Source organism: Halichoerus grypus, chromosome 8 (genome assembly GCF_964656455.1).
Source record: "Halichoerus grypus chromosome 8, mHalGry1.hap1.1, whole genome shotgun sequence".
NCBI lineage: Eukaryota > Metazoa > Chordata > Mammalia > Carnivora > Phocidae > Halichoerus > Halichoerus grypus.
In genome coordinates, this window is record NC_135719.1 from 139,432,641 (window position 1) to 139,449,724 (window position 17,084).

General features: G+C 49.3%; 1 protein-coding gene across 1 annotated transcript in view; it reads right to left on the reverse strand.

The window, feature by feature from the left end:
• The window catches only part of CCDC88C (coiled-coil and HOOK domain protein 88C), a 124,202-nt gene that overhangs the window by 105,947 nt on the left and 1,171 nt on the right, over positions 1 to 17,084 (reverse strand). Inside the window, exon 3 of the mRNA XM_036097516.2 lies at positions 10,004 to 10,112. Within this exon, the coding sequence (XP_035953409.2) occupies positions 10,004 to 10,112 (109 nt within the window). The remainder of the gene's footprint in view (positions 1 to 10,003; positions 10,113 to 17,084) is intronic.

Genomic DNA, 17,084 nt, shown 5'->3' on the forward strand with positions numbered 1-17,084 from the left:
CTGTTGAGAAACCTAATCCCGAACGGGGTGTAGCTGGCAGGCCTTCTGAAACCTCCATCTGCCCTCAAAATATCACCACCAAACTCCGAATCGGGGGCCTCTTCAACACCGCTATCATCCTTGGTGAACCCACCGATTTCAGACAAGCACTTCCTCATCCTCCTTAGTCTTTCTCCTCAAAACCAGAAAAATGACTCCAATAAGACCATAAAGGGAAAGGACCAAGGCCCTGAATGCTACAGTGCAGTCGCAAGAAAAACCCCGCCTTTCCAAAAAGAACAGCTGAATAACAAAAACTGTTATTAACCCTGGAGGTGAGCCATGCAGGCGGCTCTACGGAGGGGCGCAGCCTGCCCAGGCAAGTTCCTCGGAGACTCCTCCTGACAAAGTAGTTGTAACATCCAACATGCTGATCTTGGCACTGAACACCAAAACCCAAGGCAAGGGAGAGACTTTTTTTTTTCCCCCCTAAAAACAAGAAATCCATTTCCCTCCTCCTCATCACAAAAGGAATGGGTACCTCTTCCCACTTCCTACACGTCTCTGGTGTCTAGTGTACAGCAAAATACATTTCTACCTTCATTCACCCAGCAGTGCTGGATTCCCACGCCCCTGAACGCTCACAGCCCAGTTCTGAATGTGTGACCGACAAGAGCTAACTGAAAAGGAGGCCCGTTCGCTCCCCCTAAAAGCACCCCAGTCCACCTTCAGCATCTGAGCGCTTCACAGTCGTGGTTCAGCTGATATTTTGTTGGAAGCACAAATTCAGACCACTTGTTCTGTGAGGGGGGTACCCCCCCCAACTTCCACCCCTGGGTCTCTTCTGTGCCAGGCTGGAAAAAGGACACTTCTTAAAGGCATGGCCCCAAGCTATGAGAAACCTTGAACAAAAGGCATAGAGAAGTAAATCCATGGTGAGAGACCAGGATTCTGGAAAGAAGTGCCATTCAGAGGAAGGAGAGGAGCCAGGACAAAGTTCGGATTTGCAGATACAAAGGTCTGAGTGGGCCAATCCTGTACGGGGCATGCGTGCTCAGTGCTGTGCCCAAGCCAGGTGGCAGCCCACGGTCCCTTGGAGGGAAGGAGAGCGTGGCAGCTCAGGGCCAGGAGGGAAAGCCCCGACGATCCAGGGTCTGGACTCAAGGTCAAGAGGGGGAGCCCACAGACACCAGAAAGATGGTGTCTACACATATTCTCCCCGCCTCCTCTGCCTCTGTGTGTGTGTCTGTCTCTCTCTCCTCCTCGCCTTCAGCCTCCATGGCCTGGCCAAGTTCCAGCTCCACTAATTACATCAGACCCACCTTTCACCCCTCCCCACCCTCTGCAATTAGCCCTGGTTCTCTGCTTCCCGCTGCTCTGGGGGTGCAGCCTGAGGCCAGCTGGTCCCTGCATCCCACCCACGGCCCAACCCCAAAGTGCTGACTTCAGAAGGTGCCTGAAGCAATCCGGTCCCTTCTTCTGGGGCTCTGGGGCTCCAGGCTGGTGTGAAATCTAGCTTTCAACAAGGGGGAGCCTAAGCAGGAGACCCTCAGGAAGCAGCACTCCTAGCCTGGCCCACAACACGAGACTTCTGGCTCAAGAACCCCCTCACCCTGGTGTCCGTGCAGATCCTGAGGGGCCCTGCCCACCTTCACACAACAGTGGTTCTGCCAACACCAAGCTATCTCCCTCCATGATGGATTGCAGAAAGCCAGATTTTCAGAAAGACATTTCACCCGAGGAAACCTGCAGCTCTCTGGGGCTGTTTCTAGATCTTACTTGATGAGCCTCACTTTCCTAATCTGTAAAATGGAGACAGCAATTTCTTCCCCACAGAGCCTAAGCCCGGCTCACAGGAGGCGCTGTTACCTTCTGGCAAGCTTCTGACCGGGGCAAAAAGCTGAATTTCAAAGTCCCTTCTTACTGTTCAATATGCCTTGACAACATTTCTTCTAAAAACGAAAAGGAGAAAAGACAAAGGAATCAAGTCCATCTGACACTTGATCTCGCATTTTGCAGAAGCAAAACCTGCCTCTGGAAAGGTCTGGGGTGATGAAGCACATGACCAGGTGTCCTCAGCCCTGTTTGCTCCATCCCTGGTCAGCAGGACAGGGAGGGGCATAGGTCAGGAGCAAATGCCTTCTGTTTAGTGTAGAAAAGGGGAATTCTAGTGGCCCTGAAAGCTGCCACCTTCCTGCAGCGCCCCCCCCCCAGCTGACCCAGAGCCACTGCCACTCAGACCCCATGGGGCAGGTCCTGAACCCCGAGGCCCTGGTGGGAGTGGGGGCAGATCTGCTGCAGACCTCAGAGGTCCGAGGCCCGGGAAAACATTTACCCTGCCCTCAGATGCGTGCTCCAGGTGGGGCACCTAGCAAGCTGCTGTCCATGGCCCCGCGTGGGCAATACCCCATGGGTATCTCTCAGAGCTCATCCCCTCTGCCCCTGCCTTGGTCCAGGCCCCCATGATCTGCCCTGACTCCCCAACTCCCTCCTGACACCAATCCATTCTTGATATGGTGGCCAGCATTTCCTTTGTTCAACTTTCCCTTTTAAAAATTCTCCCAAAGACTCTGGAGTCCTTCAGGATGAAATTTAAATTCATCAGCATGCCATCCACTGCCCCCTTCCTGCCCCGGCACCTTATCATCTTCCTGCCTCACCCATCACCACCCGCAAAAGACACCCAACCTCTAGCCACCCTGAAGTGATCTAATCAGCCCTCAGGCTATTTTATGTCTCTACATTTTTGCAGGTGCCTTTCCTCTCCAAGGACATCCCCCCATGAATCCCATTTTCTGCCAGTCTAGCTCCCTGCCAATCCTCCAAGACTCAGGGCAAGTGTCACCCACTCCAGAAAGCTCCCCATGAGCTTTAGCCCTTCTTGGGCTCTGATCACCCAACTGTTACAGCAGCTGGTTTACCTGGCCTCTCTCCCACGCCACCAGATGTGGGCATCTCAGACATGGAGAAGGACCTTAAGAACAAGAAAGAGAAAAGAACCAGGCAGCCCCTGGCAAGGGACACCCACCTCTCTGGGCTCCCAGAGCTTCCTCATCCCCCATTTCATCACTACCCTAGAGACAATGAGGGCCAGGAAGTGAGAAGGAAAGAGGAAAGGAGGGGTCCACAAAGACCACTGTCCCTCTCGGGCTCACTTCCCCACATAATCTGGAAGGTTCCCTCTAGAACTGTACACGGACAGCTCCCAGGCACGGGGAAGCAGCAAAGTTCCCGGGTCAAGTTCACAGCAGAAAGAGAGCTCCCACTGCTGACCTGGGGACAGGACGCAGGGGCCTCTCTGATGAAGACCACCCAGCCTCACCACCGTGCCGCCACTGCGCGCCACCATCGCCGGGAGGATGTCCTGCTGGAGACGCCAAACCAGCCTCCGACAGTACTCCCAATGCAAGGAAACTCACCCAGGCATACAGTAAAAACCTCAGACCTTCATCCGCATGGCAGAGACACCGAAATATTCATCATGCATTCAACAGCAATACAGAACACGGCGTACCTTAACACAATACGCAAAGGACGCGAACGGGCAAGTCGGCAAGAAAGGACATCCTGGCAGCGAGGAACAGAAGTCCTTGGAGTATTCATGCCCTTTGACCCGGGAATTCCATACCAGGCGTTTATCCCAAGGAAATGAAAACATTTGGTGGAAGGGTGAAGTACCAAGTATGTTCATGGTGGCGGTGTTTATGATTCTGAGACACAAGTAACTCAGTATCAACCTAACAGTAGAGCCACATGATGGGCCTGCCATGTAGACACTAAAATTCCTATTACAAAAGAACATTTAATGACATGGGACAACGCTCACCACACAGTAAATAAGAAAGCAGGTTACACATAATATAGATAAGGTGATCCACACTTTGAAACCCATGCACACACAGACACAAAGATGGAAGGCCTAAATACCAAAATGTTAACAACGGCATCTTTAAGTGGTGAGATAATGGGTGAACTTAATTTTCCTTATTTCTCCCAATCTGCAATCAGAAAATATTTTTATAATAAGAGATATTACTTTTTACGTCCCTCAGACTACAAATATAAGCTACAAAATCAAGAATATCCATCCTCTTCTGGTGGAACCTCACAGCCCTCCTCTATAAAACCAAAAAAAGAGGGTCACCTGGGTGGCTCAGTCAGTTAAGTGTCCGACTCTTGATTTCAGCTCAGGTCGTGATCTCAGAGTCACGAGATCAAGCCCCGTGTCCAGAGTCCAGCATCCGGAATCCAGCTTCCGGTTCCGAGCTGAGTGGGGAGTCTGCTTCTCTTTCTCCTCCCCCTCCCCCTCTGCTCCTGCTCTCGCTCTAAAATAAGGAAATCTGAAAAAAAACCACACAGTGGCGAAAGCTCTCCCCTGCAAATGGGATACACTGTGCTCGTCATAAAGCAAATTCCCCTGGTACTGTAGAAATGGCCTGTGTGGACTGTTGTAAATTCCCCTGAACACCATTCCTATCCATGAAAGCAGGCCACACCCACCTACGGAGGCTTCACTTTAACTGAACCCTACTGACCACATGAATGAGACAAAGCTATGCGAGTTTTCCATGTTCCCACCAACAATATCAAATGTACGTTTCCTTCTATTCTTACTTTTGAAGTGTCTTTCATGTCTCAAACTGAGCGCACATATTTCTAGAGCTAATTCTAATTTTAACTAGTCAGCCCATGCTTATCTAATACAACCACCACCAAAAATGGACAGATCTCAAAAACATGCTGAGTGGGGAAAAGGTATATATACATGGAGCAAGAGTATAAAAATGTGAACTGGATACCCACGAAATTAACAATGAGGATTATCTCCAGGGAGGGAGGGAAGGATAACTGGACACACTGGAGGCATCCTGGGGACTTTGATAAGAGAAATTTTATTTAAGGGGAGAAAAAAGCCTCAAGCAGATATGAACTATATTCATGTGTTCATATTTATTTTTAAGAGATACACAAGTGTTCATTAGAAACATCTGTACTACTTTAATTTTTCAAAGCAATAAAGAAAAAGACTACAGAAGATAAAGCAACCCCAGACTCTTCATTCTGCTATTTCTTCCGAGGTAAAGAACAATATTCGGGATCCCTGGGTGGCTCAGTTGGTTAAGCGTCTGCTTTGGGCTCAGGTCATGATATCAGGGTCCTGAGATCGAGCCCCACGTTGGACTCCCTGCTCAGCAGGGACCCTGCTTCTCCTTCTCTCTCTCTCCTCCTCCCCCTCCCCACTGTTCATGCTCTAATAAATAAAATCTTAAAAAAACAAAAAAAAACCCGACATTCTGGGTCGGTCCAAGCCTTCTGACCATGGTGAGAGACCAGAGCTCAGAAGAGCCAAGTTCAAGGACCTCGTAAATCAAAGCTTCCTGGAAGTGACCTGTACATCTTGGTTGGTTCTGGCCATCGTGTGACTGTGGAATCTGAGGCCCACGGGGGGCGCATCCTCTTCTGGACAGATGAGAACTCCAGCCCAGAGAAGGAAAGCAGACTGTTCTGGCACATGATCCGTAAGGGAAGCAGCTCCAAGAAACTCTGCACATTTCTCACCTCAGGGTAAGTTCTCCAGGTGGGTCCCCACATCCCCCTGAGGGTCCCGATTTCAGGACAGAGATCTATATACACCTGACAACAAAGATCAACACACGCTGAATTTACCCAGGTCACTGTTTGAAGTGCTTCCCACTGGCATAAGGCCAAAGAAGCCTCAGTAACTTCACGTGACCGGCAGGTCTGAACTGTTGGGAGAAGGAACAGGACTGCGGGGGTCCGGGGCAGGGAATGGCAGTGGGACACCGTGCACAACCCCCAAGGAATAAACACACACCAGCCATCGCTGCCCCAGGGACTTCTGCTTCTACGAGATCACTCCCCCACTGGCTCCACTATCAAATCAACATACATTTAATACTCAAGAACCTGAATATAAAAAGAACCATTCTATAAATCTAAAATTTAACTTAAAAAAAAAAAAAGACTCAGGAAAAAGAGTTTGGCTGTTGAGCAAGTAAAACAAACATCATGTGATGGCGGGGCTCAGAGCTGGCCCGCCACGTGGCTGGAGGCAGCATGCAGGTCTGGTCTAAGCTTGCCTTTCCTCCAGGCCTCCCAGCAGATGTGCCTCCGTCTGCGGAGGCTCGTCCTGCAGCGGGTGGGTACCTCCACCTTGCGCCGTCAGCCTTTTCTTCCGTAAAAGGCAGCAACTAAACGAAGCATTCTCTTCTCTACTTCCCTGTCCCTGGACAGATGAGACGTTCGTCTGCTGGACGTGATGGAGAGGAGTCACCTGGGGGGACCTGGCCGAAGATGCCTCTTCTGGAGGTCACTAGAAACAGTTTTAACCCTTGGTTCTCACGAGAGTGTACATCAGAATCACCTGGAGGGCTTGTGAAGACAGCCAGCCAGACCTCCACAGCCGATCTGGGGAGGGGCCTGACAATCGGCATTTCGAACAAGTTCCCAGGTGATGTTGATGCTGCAGGTCTGGGGACCACGCTCTGAGAAGTCCACTGATTCCCCAGCCTGCTGGGAGGATGGTAAGACCAAAAGCTGGGAACTTCTGAAAATGCAGGTTCTAGGCCCCAGCCCCACAGAAGTCCAAGCAGCAGGTCAGGAGGCAGCCTGACACCCTGGCTGACACACCAGTGGTCAGACTGAGTCCGGCCATGCTGGTTTTCACCCACCGTCTACTGTCTGCCCCAGAAGAAGGTCAAGAGTCACCAACTCCACAGGTTTTCAGAGGCAAAACTTGAGCTTCCTTGTGCGATAAACCCCGTGCTGCTCCAGAGAGGTCCCCATCCTAACTGTCCCTGCCCCATGGTGCCTAAGAAGGGGACAGCCAGTGGGCAGAACCGTTGCTTGGCAAACAAGACCCAAGGCTGGATTCCGTGACCTCAAGGAGTCTACCAAAATGCCCCAGGCAAGTGGGAGTCCCACTTACTCGGGGGGCAAGCTCTCGCCCGTCCAGGCCACACTGCAACAGTAAGGAACAGCCTTTGTCTTGCCTCATCCTGAGCCCTCCCAAGCTGAGGGGCCATTTTCACAAGGGGACTCAGGCAGTACTCCTCTTGGAAAACTTTCTTTCATGACCCCTTATAATAACAACCAATTATGTTTACACTCGAATGTCAGGGGGCAGGGAAAAGGCAGGATATGCAATTGTATATACAGCACGAACACAACAGTATAAAACAAAAACTATTCATGCAAAAACTGGAAGGAAACAGTAAAAATGTTACCAGGGATTGTCTTTAGGTGGTGGGATTGTGGGTGGTTCTTTTCTTCTTGTTACTTATTTTCCAAGCTGTTCATAAAGAGCACCTATTACTTATAGGACCAGGACTTAACTTTATTTTACAATAAATCGGAAAGAAAAAAATACCCAGAGCTGCCCACACACCTAACCTGTGCCAGCCCAGAGGGGAAGCGGCCCACTAGCTTTCTCCCAGGGAGCAGGACTGACCGAGGAGCAGGGACGGCTCTGCAGTCTTTAGCCAAATGCTTGCAGCAAACCCTTGCCCCGGGCTGGGGCTGCCAACGCACACCAACCCCAAAGAGTTAACAGCGCAGAAGCAGAACAAGGATGCAGGGTCCTCCTTTCTACCTGTGAGTCTTTCTGGGCCCTGAGAATGGGCGAGACATCTTTTCCTCCCCCTGTGTCTCATCTTCTGGAACTCTACACAGAGCAGCAATCTGCCTCCAAACTGACACGGTCTCAAGGGGGTGTCAAGCTCCCTCGGGCCAGCCCAGATCCACTGCCCACCACCAGCACGGGACTCCCTGGGCCAGCAAGAGCAGAGGACAGCCCCTGCGTGGCCAACAGCTTGCGGCAAGAGCCTGACTGCTGCATGCTGCTCACAGAGAGCTCGCCCCCACCAAGAGCTTCATTGCTGCCACCAAGGAGAGGTTACCACCTCCCAGCCACACCTGCGGCCCAAGATACACCTGTCGAGCGATCGCCACTGGCTCTGGCCAGCCTTGCAAGCCTGTTCCGAATTTCTGTATCTCTCATGTTCACATCCTCCCAAGTTTGGAGTCATCTGAAACTTGATAAAACAGACCTTTGCTGAGCAACTGCACGAAACACGGACCTTGACAGATCAAGGACAGACCTGTTTCATGCTTCCATGGCTTCCTCTACCTCCACCCCCTTTCCTCTTCTCTCTTTCCCATGACCCTCCAAACACGGAAACTTAGTCACCTACCAGGATTCCACTCAGGTGGCCCCTCCTCCAAGAAGCCTTCCTCACCGCTCTGCAGCAGGGGTTAGGGGTCTCTTGAGCTACCTACACCATCCACTTCCCCTTGCACTTAGCACACAGCATCAAAGCACCTCACCATGAATGGTGCCTGCAGATAGGGATCAAGCCCTGAGGACATGCTGAACCACCGGCCCAGCCACCAGACAGCCCCCTCCATGCCCAGACCCAAGTTCACTAATAGCCCCATTGCCTTTGCTCAGCTTCCCCTGCCCATGGCCATCCCCAGGGATACACTCGCTAAATACTTCCCACCTGTCTACAGCATGCCTGGGCCTGAGTGTGGCACCCCTCAGGCAGGAAAACCAAGCCACTCAGCCCCAGAGATCCAGCTCGCCCAGGCCCCCCTCCTCAGCCCAGCTGGCATCTATCTGGGACTAAAAGGATGGGGCTGGGTCTAAGCCTCAGAGAGTCTGCTCAGGAAGTCCACAGTGCTGGGCCACCAATGGTCCATGCTGTGAGCACAGGTGGTTTGCGGAACTGGCCACACAGGGAAAGCATCCCAGCACAGTAACCCCCTCTCATGCACCCCGACCTCGATGGGAGTAGGATGGAAACAATCATCTTGGAAAACTCAGGACACTGTCTACTCCCTTCCTCTCCCCTCCGTCTTCAAACTCGTACTGAGTCAGAAGAAGGAGGGCTTCTGCAGCAACCACAGCCCTCGGCAGGAGCCGGCCCAGCATGCAGCATGAGGCCTCAGCTGACCTCAGAACCAGCAACGACTGCATGAAGACAGAGAGCGAAGCACAGTGGCCCGAGGGCTCCCACATGTTGACAGGGACTTCACCACTCTGAAAATGCCCCTAGACTCCAGCACCGAGATGAGTTACAGTCCAGGAAGCTGATGCTAAGAACAGGTCCCAGAGGCAGAGTCTGCCCAAGGAATCAGCGAAGCCCCAGCATGAATTCTGGAAAAGATTTGTTCTTGAGCAGTGGTTCTCAAACCGTGTTCCCTAAGGTCCTGGGAACCCACAGAGATGCCCCAGCGGGAGAGGAGGGTGTTGAGCAGAGAACACTAGGGCCCCCTAACCCTCAAGTCAATCAGAGTCACTAGGGTTTCACCTGGGGTTTCAAGAAAAATGCACCAGGGGTTGGGGGGGTGGAGAAAAGGTTCATGCTAAGTTTAATAACCAGGGCTCTGAGAGACACAGTTTAAATCTATTTCCCATCAACGTCAACGATTCTCACCTGACCTTCCAAAGGCTGGGATGGATATTTGAACAGCCCTTCCCCATCAGGTCCCCTTGCCCAACCCATCACCTATCTGCTGCTGAGACACAGGGACCACCTGCGAAGTGGTCACTCCACACCACAAACCCCAGTGCTCCTGTCCACAAGCTGGGGGCACGAACATAACCCTTCTGTGGTCCCTTCTTTCCCTCCACCCTTTCGGTTGCTCCTGAACAAAGACTCACTCAGCTGTGGGCTACACCACGTCAGGGTCCGCATTCAAGAGCATGCTTGGGGCCGCCGCCGTGAATCAAGGACCATCCCTGGGGCCCCCACCATACCGGGCACAATGCTTTGCACTCAGCTCAAAGGACATTCGCTAGACAAAGTGATCCAACATCTGACACCCTTCCCACAATGCCAAAAAAAAAAAAGGATGCAAGTGAAAACACACTAAGCGTGAGCAAGCAGATACCTAACTATGAACACCATTTCCTCTCGGCTTCCTGTGGGGGAAACCATTCAGTGACGATACCACCAGATGCACAGCAGAACCCCAGGGGAACAGAGTTCCCAGCCCTTACCTGGTAGTAGGTCTTAATGTTTCTCACCAAGATGGTCAAGTTCTGAATGCGAAGGTTCACATCGTTGTTAACGTGCTTGTTGATGCGCTGATTTGTTGGCCTGGGGTCTCTGGAGAAGGAAGAGAAAGGAAACTGCGTATCCCGGCATTTGCCACACACCCCCATTCCCAGCTGAGAGCCAGCTCAGTCTGCCCCCAGCCTCAGTAACTACGAGGCTATGACAATGTGGCTCGAGTCAAATCCTTATTCCGCTACTGCCAAGCCATGGACCTTAGGGGGGGGCCCCCATCACCTCCCTCCTTCCCCACCCCCAGCACCAACCCATCATGGGCCCTGAGTCTGTTATTTCCGTTCCAACCGCTAGCAGCACCCAGAAACCATCACCAAGGGCCAATGCAGACACCAAAAGTGATACTGTGTGAAAAACTTATAACCTCTCCCAAGATAGATTTCAAGATTAAAAAGATTAAAAGCTGAACCAAAATATAGGAAATACCAAGAAAGGGGAAAAAAAGGTATTTTTCTGAATTAATAAATCAAAATCATTCATGTTCCATCTCACTGGGGTCCCCCACCTCTGTCACCAGATTGGTCTAGGGCTGGTGCTGCCTGTGATTTACATTTCGGGGACATAGTTCTACTTTGAAAAACCAACAGCAGGAGTCTGTGACGTGACATGGTGTCCTACGTACCCTACAAGAAATGCTAAGTGCACAGATATAAATAATTCATGTGGGAAACCCCCACGGTGTCATTTATTTTCCAATCTTGGGCAAAAGTCGGGTCTGGTTGGGATGAAACTAGAAATGTGAATCAAGTGATTTGTATTTCCACTCATCCACATCCAGGACATTTCTCAAAATATTTCTTACGTGAAGAGAACAGACTGGGTAGACCGGATTTAGCTTCTACCTGCCCATGTATCACACAAAGCCCTCCCTCCCATGTCACTAATTCAAATGAGGGCTGTTTTTAGGGTTTCATCGGTCATCCCCGGCCCTGTGAGACGGGGACGAGGGCAGAGTCAGCCTCTTCCTCAGTAATTGCCCTGCAATGGGACGGAAGCACAGACGGAGTTGGGCAGTTAAGGAGATCAACCTCGATGCCACGCCGCTCACTCCAAAGCCAGTAATGAACACAAAATTGACAAAAAAATCCACAAGTAGAAATCATTTCAGACGTCACTGGAAGTACAATCTTCTTTTTTCTTTAATAATATGAACTGTTGAGAATCTGACCATTAAATATTTGACATATACACCAGGAGACCCTACCCTGCACTGTGTGTTTGCAAAGCCCTTTACCTGTAACACGCAGTAATAGCTACGGATTTTATTCAACCAGCCTGTATCCCCTAAAATAATCACATGGGCACATTGGGGCAACCAGGGAATCTCTTTTCAACCGTCATGTGACGACATTTCTTATTGTCCCCACACAGTAATGGAGTCTGGCCAAGCCATTTGCACGTTACGTTTCTCTTGGAGCCATTCATTACTGAGAAAACAAAGGTTAACAGTTCAGTGAAAATTAATTTAGGAATAGAGGCGGCATTCAGAATTTAAACCACAAAGGCATTTTTAGCTACAGAAGTATACTTAACGTGGCAAACAATTTATCTTAAGGCTCACTTCTCCTCTCTTTAGATGCCTCAAGAGAGGAAAAGCTATTTTATTAAGTGACGAAAGTACTTCTTAAAACAGAACTTAGCAAGCAGAGCTTTTTCTGTTTTGTTTCTGCAGTCCCAGCTTTAAATCAGGGGGCCTCAGCACACGTGCTGGAATACACGGTGCACATTCACTGCGTGTGCAAACGTACAGCACACACGGGGTGGGGACCTGCGTGTCCCATAGATAACAGCAGAGAAGCCTCTGCCCAGCTCTGCTTTTGTTCTCCCAGTTCAGCTAACTGAAACAACACTCCAAAAGAGCTTCGACATTCACCGTAGGAGTAATATAGACTAATTATCACGATCATTAGTACTCCATCCTTTAGCGAAGGCTCTCAAGGTAGAGAGACTTTGAAGAAATAATTGGAAACAAAAGTCAACTACGGTTAAGGAAGGCTCATCCTCACTCTCCCAGCACCAAGGAACCCCCACTTTCTGTGCTGCAGGAAATGGGGCAGGAGACACAGATGTCAGTCCGGGGCACAAGACTGACCAAGGTTCTCTGGGTGCTCATCTGCAAAATGATGACAGGATCCTTCCAGCCTTAGGCTGTCATTCTAGAAGGCCAGGTCTGCACCGGCAAACTTGGACCCGTACTTGGTCCTATATCCCAGGAAGAGGACATCCTATAACCACTGCACGACTGCATGTCCCCAAAAGCCATCATTACTAACAAAGGTCTTTTTTTCATGATAGCCCGAGAATGCAAAAGGCCAAGAGCCCCATATGGAGAGGTCAGAGGACAGGAGAGAGGCACTGGGTGCAAGCATCTGGTAGCTTGTCCAAACTCAGGAACAGTTTGGAGTCCAAAGTGTGGGGCCCTCAGCACCTCCTTATAAAAACTTCTAACTAGAGGGGCGCCTGGGTGGCTCAGTCAGTTGAGCATCTGACTCCTGATCTCAGCTCAGGTCATGATCTTGGGGTCATGGGGTTGGGCTCCTCATTCAGCAGGCAGTCTGCTTGAGATTCTCTCTCCCCTTCTGCCCCCCACCCCCATGCACACATATGCTCTCTCTCAAATAAATCTGTTATTTTTTTAAATTTTTTTTAAAGATTTTATTTATTTGCAGAAAGCACAAGCAGAGGGAAAAGCAGGCAGAGGGAGAAGCAGACTCCCTCCTGAGCAGGGAGCCTGATATGGGGCTCGATCCCAGGACCCTGAGATCACGACCTGGGCTGAAGGCAGATGCTTAACTGACTGAGCCACCCAAGCGTCCCTCAAATAAATCTTTAAAAAAACAGAAACGAAAACTTCTAACTAGAAAAAAGCAAATCAACTTGCCCTAGAATTTTTAAGAGTTATGATTTACATTTATAGCAACCTTGCCCCCCTCCCTTGGGAAAGCCAGCCCGCAACTTTTAGTTATATTCCAAAGACTTCCAAAATTTAAAAATGAATCAAGAAACGATCTATTGACACAGAGACATCCATGTCCACAATGTATCACTGGTTGAAAAACAGGGATGCTAAAAGACAACAGCACGAGCCCATGTCCGCATAAAAATACCTTAAGGAGCATATATCTACATACTACAGACATCAGAAGACACCAGAATAATAGCATTGCTACCTCTACATGGTAAAATCGTGGGCAATTTTATTTGGCTCATCTGTCTCTTCCTACACTCTTACAACCAATGTAAATTTTTGGTGTAATTTTTTTAAGGACTCAAAGCCCCCCATAAAGAGTGTCATACTCTAGCCAAAAAAGGAAATCATGTAAGTTCACAAAAATCTTTTTTGTTCCAACACTTTTCCGCCAACACAAACTCATTCAACTAACAAGTACTTGCCCTCAGCTTTTATATAGACAGAATGGGACTAAAACTCCTCTTCCAACATGCTAGGTGAAAAATTGTCCTTTTAGAAACGTAGGAAACTCGGGGAGCCTGGCTGGCTTGGCTGGTGGAGCGTACGACTCTTGATCTTGCGGTTGTGAGTTCAAGTCCCACATTGGGTACAGAGATTAAAAAAAAAAATTTTTTTTAGGAAGCTCTCCCATTTGACCTGAGGATGTTTCCAACCCCTGAATATTATCCTGAATTTTGCAGTAAGCACCAGGGGTAAAGTCTGAACAAAGCAAATAATGCTGGACTTACCACAGGCCTTGCAAAGGCCCAGGCTCTCAAGCCCAAGTCCAAATTCCCAACTGCACTCAACAGCCACTGCCTCAAATCAGAAGGTGTCCATTCTCGAAAGTACAGATGCACACAGGCTCAGGCACCTGGGAGCGCGCGCGCGCGCGCGCACACACACACACACACACCGGGCCCGAGGCCTCGCTCCCACACACACACACACCGGGCCCGAGGCCTCGCTCCCGAGGCGACACACACACACACGGCCCGAGGCCTCGCTCCCAACGATGATGGATGTTTGTTGGGCATTTTCTAGATGCATAATCTTATTTAATCCTCCCAAGTCTATAAAATACCATCCCCTTATTACGGATCAGGAAGTTGAGGCTTAAAGAGTTTAAGTAATTTGCCCAAGGGGGCAGAACTAAGAAGTGGCAGAGAGGGGAATGTGAACTTGTCCGCCCAGTGCTTTCAGAGTCCAAGCGCTTAAATACCTTTCCTACGAGACAGTGAGAAATGTGCCCAAAGTGAATGAGAAATCTTGTTTTCCCTTGGGTACCAGCAGATCGCCCAGAAAGACTGCATTTACCAGGTTCCCCCCGTGCATCTTACTCCAGGCCATTCAATGCCTTTCACTGGGAATTCTCCTACACCTGGGCCTCCCCTGAAAGCTGAGCCCACAGGGCTTTCCTGCTTCCAGGCACTGATGTCACCGGGAGGCGAGGGCCAAGAGAGTATGACCGCAGCCTTCTTCAGTTGCCAGAGACAATGCCCAGGTGCAGGCACATGACCCCCGCCGGCCTCCGTATGGCTCTGAAGTGTTAGGTAACACGCCTCTTATCTGAGCGCCATACCCCCTTAGCATACTGCTCTCTACAATGTTCCTAGGTTCTACCAACTTGGGGAGACTTTATTGAAATAATAGCACACAGTTGGAGCTACTAGCAGAGGAGATAAGGTAGAACAGAACCTTATCACTGACCTGCTAGTTAGCCTGACATTTCTCCATCTTGCAGAAGTGAACACAGAGGCTTATGTACAATGTTAGATGTGGGGCTTGGATGTGGGTCCTAGAGTCCAGTTTTGCTCTAGTTCTCCTTGAGAGAGGGCCAAGGCTAAGAATGATGCAGTAATCTAGGAGACTAAGAATGTGGGAGAAAGGAAGACTGGAAAAATTCTTAGGGGGTGCCTCAAATCCTTTCTGGATTAAGATGAAGTGTTTGTATTTGACACTAGTACCTATTAAGTGATAAGCACTGTGCTAATTGCTAACACATCATCCCATTTAATCCTCACAACCATCTCTTAAGGGAGGCACTTTACTTCCCATTGTACAGGTGAGGAAACTAAATTGTTGAGTGGCGTGCCCAGCATCACTTGACCAGTAGAAGACAGACCTAGAGTTCATATCCAGGATGGCTACCTAGGCTGTCAATACTAAGGCTGAAATACATTTTTATGTTTTTGGCATACTGTTTTTCAATTGAGGTAATCTTTACATAGACTGAAATGCATAGATCTTAAGTTATAGCTTGATAAGCTCTGAAAAATAAGATGTACTCCAGTGAATACACAGATTATCACCACCCCTCCCCTCCAGAAGTTCACCTGTGTCTCCTTTCCAGACAATCCCCACCCACCTCCAGGAGCAACCAATGTTCTGATTTCTATCCTATCACCTGGAACAGGGTTATTCTGATCATCCAATCAGTAAACTGTGTGCTGCTGGTGCCCCTCATTCCTTGATGTCCTCGGCTGGGAAGTCATCCACACGGCTTCCCGTTGTCCCTTCATCTGCTCCTGACCCTGGCCAGAAGGCACCAGAAGCACGGTGTGAGGCCGTAAGAGCTGCAAACTTCTCAGTTCCCACCCCTAGGATGATTATCTTGGCATTTCACAGAGGAGAGAACATGTAAAAACTGTCAAGGGAAGTGGAGACGCCCTTCAAACTGAATTTAGCCATGGGCCAAGTGTGAACCAGTGATGAGTGGGCATTTCTCAAAGGAATGGTCCAACAGGCTTTCCTGATTTACAAGCAAGTGGTAAATGCTTCAGGAATTCCAAAGGTCAGGGAAGAAAGAGAAACAGTCCCAGGGCTTTTGTTCTCCCCTCTGCCTGGGTGTAAAAACTGAATGAAAAGGCTGGGGATACTGCTGTTTTTAATTAAACAAGCTTGGGTAAGGACCCAGCGGTCACTGCACCAATGGAATCTAGTCATTTTCGGGGTCCACCAAAATGGGGGGGAAGAGTTGCCAGGACTTAAATATGCCACTAGGCAACCCCAGGAAACTCCTTTTCATCAATGTTCTCAGACAAGTGCTGCCAAAGCTGGAAACACATTTGTCTTTTTAGGATCTAATCAAACACAAGATTTAGGTAAGATTAGTTGTGCCTTAAAAAAAAAAACTAATGACATCAAATGACTTATTAAAAGCAGCAGTGTTCCCAGTTAATTTTCAAAACAGACCTTTTTTAGGTAGATCTATTTAAACCACTTTCTGAATATGCCAAAGTTAATTGTTCCTCCTGTGTGGGCCACAGAGCTGATTCTCATTAGCTAATGGGTTCCTGCTCAAGTAGGACAACTTGCTTAGTTGCAGGTGAGTAGGTGAGCATAAGCGGCTGCTCCAGAGAACATTACGTTTTATTTTGCTTCCAGTGCCTGTGAATCATACTGACAGTCAGTTCCAATATGTTCCCCGCACTTTGAGTTAAAAACAGAATACAGGCGTAGGAGCCAACACCTACATGTGGCAGGCTGTCAATCACAGGCTCTAGAGAATTCAGCTGCAGCAAAGGATGTGGTCAAACACACATGCTAGAAAGTTTAACTTCCACCAAGACCGTTTAAGCTCAGGGCTTCAAGACAAACAGTACCACAGCATTCTGACTCCCGGGGTTCTCTTAACACAGTTAACTTTAAATCCATGTCATGAGAAGGGCCTTAACCAATTGCACTTGCTACGGGGCAACTGAAAACTCAGGGTGAAGTGAAAAGGAGCTCAGAAACACAGGCATCCCAACCTACAGTGAAACTTTAGTCACATGGATGCTCCGGGTCCACCCTAGACACTTCCTGTAACCAGACTCTGTTACAGTTCCTTGCCCCCAAAAAGGGTGTTTTTTTTTTTTAACTTCATTGCTCAAACCTCAAGTATCTGAGTTCGAAGTCGGTTGTGTTATCTACACCATGTGGATGACAGTCATTCAATTCCAAATTGCCTTTACCAAACAAGCTGCCAACCCCTTTGTCCTGGAATTCTTCATATCCAACGAATGGAAAGAAGTCACCTTAATACGGAGACACCAGGGCCCCCCGCCCGGCAAAGAACC